Source organism: Dasypus novemcinctus, chromosome 5 (genome assembly GCF_030445035.2).
Source record: "Dasypus novemcinctus isolate mDasNov1 chromosome 5, mDasNov1.1.hap2, whole genome shotgun sequence".
Lineage (NCBI taxonomy): Eukaryota > Metazoa > Chordata > Mammalia > Cingulata > Dasypodidae > Dasypus > Dasypus novemcinctus.
In genome coordinates this window covers 112,196,789-112,212,508 of record NC_080677.1, presented here as the reverse complement: position 1 = coordinate 112,212,508, position 15,720 = coordinate 112,196,789, and the positions used below count along the sequence as shown (strand labels likewise).

At 46.9% G+C, this 15,720-nt stretch overlaps 1 protein-coding gene across 1 annotated transcript in view; it reads right to left on the bottom strand.

The window, feature by feature from the left end:
- The window catches only part of EXOC4 (exocyst complex component 4), a 909,491-nt gene that overhangs the window by 835,969 nt on the left and 57,802 nt on the right, over nt 1-15,720 (bottom strand). Inside the window, exon 4 of the mRNA XM_058297373.2 lies at nt 12,719-12,903. Coding sequence (XP_058153356.1) covers nt 12,719-12,903 — 185 coding nt within the window. The remainder of the gene's footprint in view (nt 1-12,718; nt 12,904-15,720) is intronic.

The following is a 15,720-nucleotide window of genomic DNA, read 5'->3' as shown; positions in this document are numbered from 1 at the left end:
GTGGCTGGCTTAACCGCGAAGGACTCTCAGACGTATAGCAATAAAGGGGGGCGGAGGGTGCACCCAAGCCCTTTATGCCGAGGGAAACAAACCCGTGCCGGCGGCTAAGGTCAGGGAGTTTCACAGCAAGCAGCTTCACAGGCGGGAAGTACGGTGGGAAGGGGGGCGAGGACAAGGGCGAGATTGAGGAGCGAGATCAGAGGTAGCAAGACGGTGGTAATGGATTTGAACAAACGAGGAAAATACACTGTCAGCGTGATCTTTGGCAAGGCGGATGATTCGTCGAATGGCCCAAGGACCAACGGTGAGACCTAGGATGATGAGCAGAACTGGGGTTATTAGCGGGAGGAGATAGGGGAGGAGGGGCTGCAGGAAGCCCCAGGAACCAGCAGTTTGGGCTCGTTCAAGTCGGCGTTGGTTGAGACCTTTTTCAAGTTCTTTTAAGCTGGAGTCTACTAAACCAGTATAGTTGGCATAGACACAGCATTCTTCTCCCAGAGCTGCACATAGGCCACCTTCTTTGAGGAGGAGGAGGTCAAGGCCTCGGCGGTTTTGCAGGACAACTTCTGAAAGGGAATTGAGGGAGTCTTTAAGATATTTGACTGCATCTCGGAGGTAGATGATATCAGAGTCTACTGCTTGTCTGAGGTTTTGGAGGGCGGAGGCTTGTGTGGCTAGGGCTGCAACACCAGTGGCAGCTCCAGCTGTAGCTAGGAGGGAAGTGACAGTGAGTACAGCAGTAATAGGTTCGCGTTTGTGGAGGTAAATAGCTTCTTGAGTGTGGTCAAAGGCTTCAAAGAAATGTAGAGGAGTGTGATAGATGACTCGAGGCGTGAGGAGGATGAGAACACACGTTTCTTTGGTCTTGTTAAGTGTGGCAACAGATAAGCATGGGGTAAGTCCGGTGGAAGAGCAGAGCCATTGGGTGGTGTTTAGGGGAACTAAGTATTTGGCAGAGATGTTTGGGGAGGTATAGTTGGTACAGGCAGTAAGGCTAGGAGTGTGGGAGGAACGGGGGTGAATGCATAAACCTTTGGAAGAGATGTGCGTAAAAGTGAGTGGGACATGAGTAGATTGATTCCAATTGCAGGAAGAGGGGGAATCGTCGGTGGAGGAAGTAAAGAGTGGTGAAGGGATAGCAAGTGGATCATAGAGGGGGAGGCTGGGGGAAAGACACAACCAGCAAGAGCGAGTGAGGTTGGGGTGGGAGGCGTTGAGAGAGGAATAGGAGGCGTTTAGGAGTTTGAAGTAGGGACTAGAGGGGATGAGAGGATGTGGTTGTATACCTGAAGCGGGGGGGGAAGTGGGGCTTGTAGAAGGGACGACGGCGGCCGAGGTGGAAGAGATTTTGAGGGGGGTAGATGAGGACGGAAGAAGGTGAACAGTGGGTGAGGGAGGAGGGTTAAGGATGTGGTTGGGACCAATAGCAGAGGGTGGGGCGGAGACAACACGCTTTTGGATTTCAAACAAAGCGCCACGATCATAGTTGCTCATATACAACCGGAGTCCATAGGGGCGAGCGGCCAGCCATGTATCGTCGTTTGGGTTTTTTACTGTCAGCCAAATGAAGTCCCAACGGGAATTGTTGGCTACTTGGAGAGAGAGATACGGGTCTCTGTTGGGGGCGCCGGACCATCCATGGGCCATGGTCACACATCCCCAAGAGGGGCAGTAGAAGTGTGATGGGTCATGACAACCTCGAGCACTAGCAGGACAGATGTAAAAACCAGACACAGGGTTGAATTGAGGGCCAAGGAAACGGTTGTTTCGAGAAAGCAGGCATGCTGTATTCCCGCCTCGACAGGATGAGGAGGAGTGGTGGCCTACTTTCGCTTTTCTGATGTTGCTTACTTGGCATTCGGGACGGAAGGAAATTCCAGCAAGAGGGCAGACGTGTGTGAGAAAGGAGGGAGCGACACTAGTAACATTATAAGCGAGAATGCATTTTTCCGGGAATGTCTGCAAGGTCCAGTTGAATGGCTGATGGGATGAGGAGCTTTGGGCAGAGGAGGCTAGAGACAACATGAGAATGAGGAGATGGATGAGGTAGGGAAGGGTAGGGGAACAGGAGGCGGGGGTGTGAACAGAGCGGGCCTGTCGGAGGAGCTGGAGAACTTGGCGCTCGATGGGGTCATCATCTTCAAGGGAAAGACGGCTTAAGGGCAAAGAAGCGTTGTCGACGTCGTTCGCGGCGAGAAGGAGCTGGTGTGGTTCTCACGGACGGTGGTGTTGGAGAGGTAGGCTCGAGTGAATTTACTTGGGGGCGCATGGTGGTCATGGGAGGAGGGCGACGAGGGAGGTGAAAACGCCAATTAGAAGTAGAAAGGCGACAGCAAGGAGAAAGCGTTGGCGGAGGTTCCAATCTGCTGGGGCTGTAGCCGCGAGACAGACAGCTGAAAAGATTGTTAAAAAAATGAAGACTATAAAGAAGAAGTATAAAAGTGGGTGAGGGTGCGAGGGGAGTGGGAAGAGCATCTGCACTGAGAGTTCTTCTCTGATAAGTTGTAAGGCACGTTTCGGTGGAGGTTAGGCACTTGTCAGCAGCAGGTTGTAGAGGCAGCAATAAGGCTCTTCTTGTAGACTGTGCAGAGGTGAGTCCTTTTGGGGAATCTGTAAAGACAAAGAAAGGAGAAGAGAGCCCTCATAGGGGAGGGACAATCAGCAGAAGGAAACTCGGAGAGAGCACTTATCTAATATAAACATTTCAGGGAGGGGCTGGTTGGTGCTGGATTTGAGCGAATGGGGCGACATCTGGGCCTCCGCAGTCAATGTTGTCTCTTACGGAGGGCATAGTGTGTTCATCATTCGGTGGAACTTTGGGGTCGGTGGCAGGCCGGATGTAGCGCCCAGGAACCCAGAGCGGTTGTGGCTCGGAGTCTGGGAAGACACAAGCAAAACCTCTCCCCTGTGCTAGCAAGGGAGCTGGATCTTGCCAAAGGTTTGTGGCGGGGTCTTTCCAATGAACAAGGGGAACTTGCGAAGGTTGCCACATGGGTCCCCAATGTTTATGGGTTGGGGAGAGTCCTTTGTCATCGAAGGTCAGGAGATTGTGATGGATAAGGCAGGCAGTAATGACGTCGGCAGGGGCCTTGTGGGGAGAGGAAGCTTTTTCCTTTTGAATGAGTAGCTTGAGCTGCTGGTGAGTACGCTCAATAATTCCTTGCCCTTGCGGGTTGTAGGGGATGCCGAAATGATGTGTGATGTGGTACATCTGCACAAAGCTGGCAAAGGTGGCACTGCGATAGGCTGGTCCATTGTCGGTTTTGAGATCCCAGGGAATTCCCATGAATAGAATGGCTTGCCGAAGCGCTTTGATGCAATGTTTGGCACTCTCTCCTGTGAGGGGCACGGCATAGCATAGGTGCGAGAAGGTATCAACTGCAACATGAAGATATTTAAGGCGCCCAAAAGCACTAACATGGGTGACGTCTAGCTGCCAGCGGGAGTTAGGCCGCAGGCCGCGGGGATTAGCTCCGCGGGGCTGCAAGGGTCCAAGGGGTAGCAAAGGTGCGCATGTTCGGCAGGAACGCACAAGATGTTTGCATGTTTCGATGGGGAGGTCTGGAAAGAGCCTCTGGATAGATCGCGCAGAGAAGTGGAATTGAGAGTGTAAAAGTTTGGCTTGGTTGACGAAGTCTCCTAGTCTTGTTTTGTCAATGGAATCTTCTCGAATGGCAGCTGGGTATACATGGCGGCCGGACGCTAAGGCGTCAGCAAGGGCATTTCCTTGAGTCAGTGGTCCTGGCAGGCCAGAGTGACTTCTGATATGAGCGATGAACCAGGGTTGTTGCCTTTCTTCAAGCAGTCGCTGTACAAAGGCGAGTGCTTGGTCTATAGATGAGTCGCTGGGTAGAAAGGTAGCAAGTGGGAGGCTGCGACATACCTGTAAGGTGTACAAGCTGTCTGTAAAGATGTTGAGAGGCTGGTCTGGGTAAAGATTGAGGACTGCAGCGACAGCTAAGAGTTCACCCACTTGAACAGAAAGGTGATTGGCAAACATCAACTGTCATGGCTCAAGCTTTCCTGGCACATATATGACAGCAGCGAAGCCCCTTTTTGAGGCATCAGTGAAAGCAGTGATGGCAAAGGGGATTGGCTTTCTTGCGGGCAGCGGACGGAACGGGTTGAAAAATGCTAATTGAGATACACCTTGCAGCAGTGGATGATGAGGATAGTGGTTGTCGAAGGAGCCACGAAAGAACTCTATCAGGCTCTGCATTTGAGCATTATTCATGATAAGGGAAGTAACTTCTTTTGCATCAAAGGGCCAAACAATGGTGTGTGGCGGGACGCCGTACATTTGTATGGAGAGAAGTACTAAGTCAGTGGCTAATGTGATCCAAGCCCTTGTAAATGGGCAGATTTTTGGGAGTTTACTTTTTGACGTGTGTAGAAAGAGAAGAGGACCATCTTGCCATAGGAGACCCGTTGGGGTGACTGGTGTTGGCAAAACTAAGGCAAGGATTGGGAGATCGGGAGAGAATCGCTCTAGGCGGCATTGCTGGAGTGCAGCATTTACTTGTTGGATGGCTTCTTTGGCAGCTGGGGTGATGGTGATGGGGCGAACGACTGCAGCGGATGGACTGCACTTAGTCTGCAGGAGCTCGAAAAGGGGTTGCATTTGCGCTGTTGTGATGGGGAGTGCTGATCGAAGCCAATTGATTTGTCCGCAAAGCCGTTGGAGCTCAGTCAGCGTCATGTGATCAGAAACATGGATTTGCGGGCTGGTGGGCCGAATATATTGATGAAAATGAAAGCCTAAGAACTGGAAAGGTGGCTGGGGGTTGACCTTGTTAGGTTGCACTATTAATCCAAGACTTGAGAGGTTCGTCATAACTGCAGAAAGTAAATCATTGAGAAGTGTGTTAGAACTTGCTGCTAAAAGAAGGTCATCCATATAGTGGATGATGTATGTGTGCTCTGGATGGAACTTAGAGCGTAGCGGCTCAATGGCATGATTGACATAGAGCTGACATATAGTTGGACTGTTCCGCATGCCTTGTGGTAGTACTCGCCATTGGAATCGGAGTGCTGCTCCTTGATTGTTGGTATGCGGGACTGTAAACGCAAACCGTGGACAGTCTCGCGGGTGAAGAGGAATGGAGAAAAAGCAATCTTTGATGTCAATAGTGGCTGCATAAAAATGCTGGGGGACTGCAGTGGGATGCGGGCAACCAGGCTGAGGTGACCCCATTGGCTTAATATGCTTGTTAATTTCTCGAAGGTCGTGGAGGAGGCGAAACTTACTTGTGTTCTTTTTGTTGATGACAAAAACTGGCGAGTTATAGGGACTGGTAGACGGCTCAATATGCCCTGCCTGTAGTTGCTCTTCAACGAGGGCAGAGAGAGCTTGTAGTTTGTGAGTTGGCAAGGGCCACTGCTCGACCCAGATGGGCTCCTCTGTGTCCCATTCCAGAGGGATAGGGTCAGGTTTTGAAACAGGAGCAGTGGCCCCTATAAGGGGGGGGGCGGCGCAGCTAAGAAGGCTTCTGTGGTGATTCGAGCTTTTAGCTGGCTGAGTACATCTCTTCCCCACAGGATGATTTGTACTGAAGAGAGGACGAGTGGACGAATTTGACCTTCGTTACCTTCTCGGTCGCTCCAATGCAGAGGCTGAGATGTTTTCCAAGAAGTAGCAGCTCCTGTGGCGCTGATGACTTGAGGGCCAGTTTCGAGGGGCCAGTGATTAAAAGCGGCGATTTCGAAGGGAATACAAGAGATTTCGGCACCCGAGTCTAAGAGTCCGTCAAGCCATTGTCCCTCTATTTTAAGTTCTAGTGAAGGTTTTTGGTGACGTTTGATAGGCATGGTCCACATTAGGGTTTTGGAGCTTTGTGGAGGGCCTCTTGGGGGAGGGGCTGAGGCCTGCCCCGCTGGAAGTTTAAAGGCTGAGAAAAACGTTGCGCTGAGCGGCAGTTGCGGGCCCAGTGATACCCTTTACCACAGCGCGGGCATGGCGTGGGGGGGCCTCTTGGTCTGTGCAGTGCTACGGCAGGGCGGGGAGCTGCCGGTTGAGGGCACTCGCGAACAAAATGACCGGGCTGACCGCATCGAAAGCAGGCAGAAGTGGAGGCAGATGAGATAGCCATGGCAGAAGCGAAGGCAGCAGTAAGTGCTTTAGTCTGTGGGTCAATGTCTCGACAAGCTAGGACCCATTCGTGCATCGGCTTGTCGCGGATAGGAACGATGACAGCTCGGAAGGGTGCGAGGCACCCATCGAGAATGAGTTCTTTTGCTAACGCAAACTGAGCATCTTCGTTAGTAATTTTACGTTGGCATGCTTCGATAACGCGGGCGACAAATGCCGGAAAGGTTTCTTGCGAGTCTTGAAGCATTTGCGCGACCTTGGTGGATTGTTTGGTGGAAATTAAAGAGAATAACCGCTGAACGAGAACTTTCACTCGGAGCCAAAACCCTGGGTCTATGTTCACATAGGAACGAGGGTCAGCATAGCTGTTAACCCCTGTGTAGGCATCAGCTGGATCTTGGACACCCGCTCGAACATTTTCCACTACTTGTTGATCAACAGCTACTTGATAGTGAGCGCGCCATTCAAGGAACTGGCCTGGCTGAAGGATGGAATGAGCTAGAGAAATCCAATCATAGGGAAGAACAAGCTGAACCCCCAACTCTTCTATTAGTTGTTGAACATATGGGCTATCAATGCCGTCTTCTTTAACGGCTTTACGAAGAGTTTTAACTTCTTCTGCTGTGAAGGGAAGCCAAGTTTGAGGGCGTTGCTGCGTGGGCAGCGGGTTGAGCGGGTATAGCTGGGGGGCGGGAGAATGTGCTTCGCTAGAAGCAGGTGGGGGGCTGCTGCCATACGGTGGTGGCGAGGGACGAACGGTAGCGGGAAACAGATGAGAGAATGATGGCTTAGCAGCGTCAAGGCGGCAACAAACTGGCGGCGGGATATTTTTGGGCGCTGGACAAGATGGCGGAGCGGCTACATCACTTCCGGGCGCCTGCCAAGATGGCGGTGTAGTTACGTCATTTCCGGGCGCCGGCCAAGATGGCGGCGAAATCACGTCATTTCCGGGCGCCGGCCAAGATGGCGGCGAAGTCGCGTCATTTCCGGGCGCCGGCCAAGATGGCGGCGAAGTCACGTCATTTCCGGGCGCCAGCCAAGATGGCGGCGAAGTCGCGTCATTTCCAGGCGCCGGCCAAGATGGCGGCTGCATTATTTCCGGGGCAGGGCCGGAAGATGACGGGACAGGGAGGGGCGGGTAAAGGTGAGAGGAAGCGCCTTTGTTCCCGCCGGCGGGCTCGGATATAGGTGAAGAAGAAGCCGGAAGTGCGCCATTTTGGGCAGAGGTGGAAGAAGAGGGAGAAAGTCCGCTATTTTGAGGAGCTACTGAAGCGGCTTCTGCGGGTCGTGGGGAGCGCGGGCGGGGAGGTTCGCGCTCGAGAGCGGCGGCGAGCTGGTCAGACAGAGAATTTGTGTCGCCAGGATCATCGGGCTCATAGTCATTGGGTTGCTTAACCGATTTGTCTCGGATGGCTTCTGACGGCGCACCAAGGAGACAGGCGCGTATGGCTACTAGAGCAGGCAGCAGGCCGGGCGGAAAAGACCGCTTTTCATGCTCTATGGCGGAGGTGACTCGATCTATGAGTCGAGAGTATGTGTCTGGGCTCCAGAGCTGGCAGGTGGCAAGCCACGGATTAAAAGGGAGTAGCAGGTCCCAGTATTTTTGGAGCTGTTTCAGGGAAACGCGGACTCCACTGGTATCAAGCAGGGCGGCTAAAAGCCGAACCTGAGGGGTATGGTGTGAGGAGAGAGAGGCGCCCATAGTGGGAGAAGAAAAGACGGCGATGGGGTCCCTACCTGGAGAGCTGAAATGGTCGCCTGTAGACAGCAGCAGCAGCAGCAGAGAGGGGCCGGAGGGCGGTGGAAGGAAAGGATCCCGGGCGAGCCCCCAACTGTGGGCTTGCTATTTTGAGCTTGCTACTTTGAGTTAGCAACCCACGAGGACCGGGCGGGCTTCCACGGCTCGGCGGTGAGCCCCTAGGCCAGCGCGTAGGCCTAGGTTCTCCAGGTGTGGGGGACGCGCGGTAAAAACCACGGAGACAGCCTGTGAGAGTGAGCTAGTCCACTTTATTGTGGAAATACACTTGATTATATAAGGTCGGGTCAAGGGAGGGGTAGGAATGAGGGCGGATTAACTATGGGGCGGTAGTGGATAGGCGGAGCTGTGCAGGCAGCTATGAGGTAGGCGGTGAAGGATAGCAACGGCTGGAAAAGGGAGATAACAAAGGCTAGGAGGAGGGGTGAAGGGAGGCAGCAACAGGAATCTATGTCTCTTTTTTGTTACGTCATCTTGCTGCGTCAGCTCTCCGTGTGTGCAGCCCCATTCCTAGGCAGGCTAAAATTTCTTTGGCACTGGGCGGCTCTCCTTATGGGGCACACTCCCTGCGCGTGGGGCTCCCCTACGTGGGGGGCACCCCTGTGTGGCGCAGTACTCCTTGCGCGCATCAGCACTGCACGTGGGCCAGCTCCACACAGGTCAAGGAGGGCCGGGGTTTGAACCGTGGACCTCCCATGTGGTAGACAGATGCCCTAACCACTGGGCCAAGTCCGCTTCCCTCTTTTTCTCTCATTTAAATGAGGTAGTCCATTCAGGTTTAGACTGGAAGTGCCACACAATCAAACTTAGTATATGGTTTCTATTTTAAAGGTCATCTCATGGTCCAAGATGGCTTGATGACATCAATCCATTATCTACATAGAAAGTAAAGGAAGATGAGTGAAGGGCAAAAGAGTAAGTACAGGGAAGCAGACTTGGTTCAATGGATAGACCGTCCACCTACTACATGGGAGGTCCATGGTTCAAACCCAGGGCCTCCTTGACCGGTGTGGAGCTGGCCCACATGCAGTGCTGATGCACACAAAGAGTGCTGTGCCATACAGGGGTGCCCCTCGTGTAGGGGAGCCATGTGTGAGGAGTGCGCCCCATAAGGAGAGTCACCCAGTGCAAAAGAAAGTTCAGCCTGACCAGGAGTGGCACTGCACACATGGAGAGCTGAGACAGCAAGATGACGCAACAAAAAGAGACACAGATTCCCAGTGCCGCTGACAAGAACAGAAGTGGACACAGAAGAACACAGAGAGGGAAACGGACTTTGGCCCAGTGGTTAGGGCGTCCGTCTACCACATGGGAGGTCCGCGGTTCAAACCCCGGGCCTCCTTGACCCGTGTGGAGCTGGCCATGCGCAGTGCTGATGCGCGCAAGGAGTGCCATGCCACGCAAGGGTGTCCCCTGCGTGGGGGAGCCCCACGCGCAAGGAGTGTGCCCGTGAGGAGAGCCACCCAGCGTGAAAAGAAAGAGCAGCCTGCCCAGGAATGGCGCCGCCCACACTTCCCTTGCTGCTGACGACAACAGAAGCGGAGAAACAAGACGCAGCAAATAGACACCAAGAACAGACAACCAGGGAAGGGGGGGAAATTAAATGAATAAATAAATCTTAAAAAAAAAAAAAAAAAAGAAGAAGAACACAGAGAGAACAGACAACTCGGGGGGGAGAAATAAATTTTTAAAAATAATAATAAAAAACCTTAAAAAAAAAAAAGAGTAAGTATACCAGTTAGTCAGTCCCTTTGAAAACTTTTCTTACAAGTCCCCAATCAACAGCTTGCAAATGGAAGTCTCACTAATCACTCTAAGCTGTAAAGAGGCTAGAAAATGCAGTCTTTCAGCTGACCATATGACTACCTCGAACAAAATAAGGATGTCATTAAAAATGTAGAAGGGGAGAATGAATATTGGGTGGGCATCTAACTATCTCTGTCACAGTAGATAACATAATTTTTTTCTTGAGTGCCTGTAGGATTTGTTTTTTTAATTCTTGATATTCATAAAAATGTCTAGATCATATCTATGAGGTTTTTCATTAATTTTATCTTGAATCTTTTTGATCTGCAGACTGAGATTTTTTTTTCTTTTTTGTTTAAGTAGGTGTCTTTATTTACACTATTGTTACTTCTTCCGTTCCTACCATTTTGTTTTCATTCTTTGAAATACCTAAAATCATTGGACTGGTCAATGTTTTTTCATCACCTTGTCTTTTCCCTCCATACTGATTCAATTCCTCTCGCTAAGGTTTTAAATAAAGTCCTAAATTTCCCTACTTGGTTTTGTTTTTCTTTACATTTTGTTCATGTGCAAGTCAGTTCTGTTAGTACCTCTCCCCAGTCCATTCTTATGGTGCCACATTAACATTTCATAGAAGCTAGATGCTTACTGCACATGACCACAAAATCTCAGAGGCATCCAGCAGTAAGCACATATTTAGGTGGTCGGTTGGTCCAGGCAGCTGGGCAGCTCTGCTGATCCTAGTCCTGTTCCCTGTCTCTCTCATTCTCCTTCTGGGACCAACGCCATCACGGTAATGTCAGAGGCACGAGAGAACACACCTAACAGCACATGCACATTTCAAGCCCCTCCTTGTGCCACATCTTGCTAATAATTGGCAAAAGCAAGTGATCTGGTTGAGTCCAAAAATCAAAGGGCAGGAAATACACTTCTCCCACTGAAGTCAGAAGGGAAAGGAGTGATTGATTATTTCGAACAATGATTTAATTTACCACATCATTTTTTTGGCATCTTTTGAGAAACTCTGAGCTTAAGTCTCCTAAATTTTTCTTGTGTTACTTTAGAAAGTTGTTCTCAACTATATGCTCATCCTTTGAGATGTCAAGGTAATGCTCGTTTTCCCTGAGCTACACAATATTTTCACAGGACACACAGTAATTTTTTTTTAAATTTTTATTATTATTTATCCCTCCTGGGCAGCAATCTATTCAGACTTGCTATTTACCAACACATACTAATCACTTGACTCTAACACTAGGGGAAAAAATGGACACTAAAGCCTATTTAAATATAGTCTCAAATTTTGTTGTTCTAGTACCCATCTGCTAAGGAAAGGTACAAGCTTTTCCTTCTTTCTCAGGGTCTGTAAAAAATCTGAAACATCACACAGAAAGTTGGCATTTTTTAGTTCGAACAGCATAGAGCATGAAAGACTTCATTCCCAGCATGCACTGCACCCGGGGCGCTTGTCTATAGATGGATAAAGAAGTATAAACATACACATTTTAGTGGATTGTGCTAAAATGCCCTCTGAGAAACATTTTAAAGTAATGCTGGAAGGATACATATCATGCACAGCTATCTGATGTATGTTAATAATTTCACTCTCTTTTCAGACCTAGGCTTATTCCCTACTGGGTGTACACTAACCTAATGATTTTCTTGAGCCCACCCAGGCCCTTAAATATAGGGCTATGCTTCAACCAGCCCAAGAATTTTTTAAAATGTGTTCTCTCTGAACTTCTCAAACTACTCCAGAAAGAGGATTGCCTAAAGTTGAACACAACCATAAGTAACAAAGACTTTTAATTCTTACATTGATATTTCTCAATTAGGGTGTCTTTACTGACCAATTTAAGAATTTTTTACTTCCTTCTAAGATATACCGAGGCCCATAGTAAATATTGCTTATGTAAATTTATATAAGAAGAACATAATAAATGTCCAACCAATGAATGAACAAACTTTGAATGCCAGCCCTTTAGAACATGGAGTATTTGCTATTTAAAACCACTGTAGGGAAGCGGACTTGGCTCAATGGATAGAGCGTCCACCTATCACATGGGAGGTCCACGGTTCAAACCCAGGGTCTCCTTGACCCATGTGGAGCTGGCCCATGTGCAGTGCTGATGCGCACAAGGAGTGCCGTGCCACGCAGGGGCAGTGCCGTGTAGGGGAGCCCCATGCGCAAGGAGTGCACCCCGTAAGGAGAGCTGCCCAGCACAAAATAAAGTTCAGCCTGGCCAGGAGTGGCGCCACACACACAGAGAGCTGACGCAGCAAGATGACACAACAAAAAGAGACACGTATTCCCAGTGCCGCTGACAAGAATAGAAGCTGATACAGAAGAACACATAGCAAATGGACAGAGAGAGCAGACAACTGGGGCGGGTAGGGGAGAGAAATACACAAAGAAAAATCTTTAAAACAAAAATTAATTAAATAAAATAAAACCACTGTAGCACTTTGGCATTGTTTATGAATTCCAAAAATAGTTATTAGATTATGTTTGTAAACTGGTCTGCCAGAGGTATCACTTTCAATTGATTAAATTATGATCAGGGCTTTGATTGGGCCATGTCAGTATGGGCAGGGACTCAGAGAGAAAAGACATGACAAAGGACAGAGTTGGGAGTTTTGAGCTGGAGCCCAGGAAGTGAGCACAAAGGAGAAGAACACAGAGGAACAGAGACGACCCTGGGAAGAGAGACAGAGCCGTTCAACTGATAGTCTACAGATGACCAGAGAGAGCACAGTAGCTGAGCCTTGGAGAGAAACGAAGCCCCAGAAGAAAGGAACCCAGGAAGCCTGAACCCTAGCAAACATTGACAGCCATCTAGACCCCAACTCGTGGCAACAGATTTTGGTGAGGGAAGTAACTTATGCTTTATGGACTGGAAACTGTAACCTTCTACCCCAAATAAATACCCTTTATAAAAACCAATAGATTTCTGGTAGTTTGCATCAGCACCCCTTTGGCTGACTAATACAACCATCTTCAATTTTTGGAGACAGTAAGTTAAAAGGAAAAGTAAAATAAACTACAATGATATTCAGGAGAACAAAGAATATTCATTACACCACTGCACTGACACAAGACACCACAGCAAAGAGCTCCTTTAACCAACCTCATTCTCCCTTTTTCCTTGTTACGCTGAACAACTCGGCTAGTGGACTTGATGTATAGGTGTCGGTGCAGTTCATCTATCAGAACCAGGTGGAGGTTCATCTTCTTGCTGTGAAGTTCCAACCTAAGGTCACTCAGTCCTTCTACCTGAAGGAGAGGGCCCTCCAATGACTCAACTGCTGACACCTGAAAAGGAAAAATATATACATACATTTATATATATATATATATATGATTAAATACAACTAAATAACCTAGCAATATTGTCGATAAGAAAGAGTATTTTTCAATTGTTCTATCAAATCGAAGTTTATGAGAAGCTTATCAGCATACATCAGACTTTGTAGAGTATAATGTGAATAGGCCTGGTCCAGCACTTAAAGGGGTATCATGTAAGACAGATAATGCTGAAGAAAACAGCTTTGGCAACAATAAGATGAAGGCTTATAAAGCATCACAATAGAGTTGTACCTTCTAGGCACTCCCACATTCACTGCCTATTAATAGACACATGCAAAAAGAACTCAAATGATTATTCATATTCTCACAAGCATGCCAAAATCCAAAGGTTTAAATAAACTTTTAATCAAAGTTAGCCTTTTAAGATTAAGACAAAATAGAAGGGCACTATATAAACTATTTAATAATTTATTTTCTCTGTGATTCTGAGTCACAACTTGGTTAGTCACATCTACATGAGCGTCTATATATAGTCAGTCTCTGTTTTTCATATACACAAACACACAAAGGTAAATGCATTTTTTTCCATGAGTGCTACAAGCAGACAATAGCTGTCATCACCTCTGCTGGGCATGATCCAATCTGACAGAAGAAATGGTATTTAAATGATGAATAGAAGATAAACTAGAGATAGAGATACATCTGATATAAAGTTCAGTTTGGGAGATTTTGAAAGCAGAAAGAACTGGATGAATAAAAAATAGGTATGAGAATTTCTACAATAAATGGAGATGAGGGGTTGTTGTGATTATCAAAAACAGGAAAAAGCCAACATGTATACATGTATGATATCAGTCCATCTACCCACATACATAAACTTAAATTTAATGTGCCTATATACATAAAAAAGACCTTGTATTTTGTTGTTTTGTTTGTGTTTGTTTTGTAGGAAAAGAAACTTAAAATGAAGATTATACTCTAGATAGCCCCTATGAGAAAAAAAAAAAGGGCAGGGGGGGGAAAGAAGAGGAAAACACAAAGAACATTTTTGTTTTTTTTTAAAGACTTATTTTTTTTTTATTTCTCTCCCCTTCCCCCCTCCCCAATTGACTGTTCCCTGTGTTCATTTGCTGCATGTTCTTTTTGTCCACTTCTGTTGTTGTCAGCGGCGAGAGAGACAGAGATGACTACAAGAAGACCTCAAAGGGAGAAGATCGCTACAAGTTCCCTATAGAAACTAATGTGCCATGACTATTCCCTGTTTAGGTTATACTTCTAAATATTACTAGAATGTACAGATAAAGGCAATAACTACTAACATATACCTCAGGGTAAAATCATTAAATGTAATTATGGATATAAACATGCTCTTAAAAAATAAAGCATTTATACAAAAGCGATCAATAATGAAAATCATGAAACATACTATTGATCTAAAATGTTCATCATAGATCAACATCAGTATAAGCATTAATCGAGGAGCTTATGAACATTGAATACAGAAGGCTTCATAGCTGCCAAATACAAACCAGCCTGAGATGGTGAGGAAAATGTAATAGCTTTACCCACAAACATATCACTTATTTTGTGATATACTATAATCAAATGTCTGTAGCAAATAAGTTTTCTTACATTAACCAAAAAAGAATCAAAGAACGGAAGAGTGACAAGCCCTGGGCCAGCTCTGCCCTCTGAAGCCTGCCAGTTCGTTTTCACACTGACTTGCAACTGACCCTGCAATGAGAGCCCCTGAGCCTTGTGCAAGCTGCCATTAATTCCAAATGGAAAGGCAGCATCACAAAATGACCAAAGTGTCCCCAAGGAGGAACAACAACAACAAATTCATTTACACTTATGCCCTAAAATGGATTTTAACTCCAGTCTCTAGCAGAAAAGAGAGGATGCATTAACCTTCAGTGACATGGAGATCCAGAAAATGAAAAATAATTTGGTAAACCACTGGCCCATCATGTAGCCTTATCCCTTAAGGTAATTAAATCCAGCTGAGATATTTAAGCTTAAAAACCACCCACTGCACATCCACACTCAATTTGTTTGTAGGAATTTGCTTGAAGATTTTTAACCCAAAATGTTCATGTTCCAAATTACATGACAATGGAACTTTGAAAACCCCTAATAAAATAAGAAAAAACAAAGGTAACTAAGCATGGTGCCTGGCACATACTGAGGTGTTCATTAAAAATAATTTTTTTAAACTTTATTTCACCATTAAAATTATTTTAACACTACCTATTTATTCTGTGGCTATAGAAACCTGAGAAAGTAGCATTTTCAGGAAAGTAATGTTTCCATTATAGAACCACTGTAACCAGTTAGATGACAAAACTTTCTGAATATGCTCCCTTGACCCAAATTACACAGAAGTTAACATATCAAGGGTAGTCTTAGACTTCAAAGATTTGAAAATCTCACTACAAAGAGAATAGCCTCATTTCCATAAGAAAACACAGTGCACAGCGCTTTATTTTCTGGCCTTGGAAAGTCTATATATAGTCCAAAACTGAAGCAGGCAAAGTCGTTGTCTTCCACCACTCTAACCTCACTAAAGTGGTACTTAGACCAATTGAAGAAAAGAATTGTCAATGCAACATTTCATCTCTAGAACATAGTATAGAAACTGATACTTATCTAATCAGATTTTAAGTAGAATGTACCATAAATTTCACACATAAAAGAACACTTGATGAGACAGCACATAGTCAACCCAACAGACCATCACTGGTGGTCAATTCTGTTGTACTGAGGATACCAGTTTTCAGGCACTAACTAACATCTGGGCTTTACTACAAAAGAAATTATTCA